The 1,044-nt window shown below is 52.9% G+C and overlaps 1 protein-coding gene across 1 annotated transcript in view; it reads left to right on the plus strand.

Annotated features, from left to right (window-relative positions):
• The first annotated feature begins 244 nt into the window (after positions 1–244).
• NOC2L (NOC2 like nucleolar associated transcriptional repressor) overlaps positions 245–1,044 on the plus strand; it is a 55,739-nt gene continuing 54,939 nt past the window's right edge. Inside the window, exon 1 of the mRNA XM_085298903.1 lies at positions 245–274. Coding sequence (XP_085155029.1) covers positions 245–274 — 30 coding nt within the window. The remainder of the gene's footprint in view (positions 275–1,044) is intronic.

A 1,044-nucleotide genomic window follows, 5' to 3' on the forward strand; every position in this document is an offset into this window, starting at 1 on the left:
CTTATTCCTCTCCTGACGCTTACACACAGGTCATGTCTCATGACCATCAGTCCTGAAAACAAAAGATAGTTCTTTCAGGCTTATTTCAGCTGTGCCCCATCATAGGACACATCAAAGTCACCTGCCTCAGTCTAGTGTGCTTGGAGACTGTCAGAATTGAAAGCATATGTAAAACTACATGCTGCCAAATCACTGCTGAACTAACCTCTTTCCTCACGGTCTCCAGCAATGGCAAATGCCCCAGATGGCTTTCATTGGACAGCTGCCAATTAAGGTAAAAGAGACCTGGCTTACCTTACAAAGAGACCCCATAAAACCAAGGCCACCATTTCTGCACTCCCTAACTTGGCACAAACCTCTTGTCCATCAGCGGAGATGTACCCACTCTCAAAGAGCAGGGCAGCCCCCTGCATTCCTTCCTTGCTGTAGYGGAGAAGAGATCCCCGGGCTGACACTCCTTGGAGTGGGAGGTGTTTACTTAGCCAAAAAAGCAAAGCCAGATGCTTGCCTTGGCCTCGTGCTCCTGAAGACCACCTCCACAGCTGGAGAGCCTGTAACTAGAGGCATGCTCTCTGCGCTAATGGTCACTGCAGAAGCCAAGAAAGCCTCCTCAGCGTGACCAGAAAAGTCGAGGTAACGTCTCTCCCTTTGCCCTTCAACTCCCACACAGCAGACAATGCCAAATAKCTTGTTTGCTTCCACCGAGGTTTAGCAGAAACGCAGCTCCGTACAGCGAGAGAACCTCCACAGAGCTACGCCCTGGGATCTCACAGAGCGCTAAGCTGCAGCTTTTTCGCTAACGAGAGGGATCGCTCCATGACTTGGCAGAGGCTGGGGAAAGGGAACATGCCTAGAACAGAAATGCTGACAGCTCCAGCTACAGAGCGCTGCTGAGACACGAGAAACAGACAGCAGAGGCGGCTGTTTAAAAGCAAGCTCGGTCGTTTTCAAGACCTACTGCATCCTCGCCGACACGCACACTTGTCCGCGGGGGCGGCTGCGCGTGTGGGGCAGCAGGGCGGCAGCGCTGCTGCCGAGCGGCAG

This window comes from Rhea americana, unplaced genomic scaffold (genome assembly GCF_003343005.1).
Source record: "Rhea americana isolate MKP2758 unplaced genomic scaffold, rheAme1 scaffold_143, whole genome shotgun sequence".
Lineage (NCBI taxonomy): Eukaryota > Metazoa > Chordata > Aves > Rheiformes > Rheidae > Rhea > Rhea americana.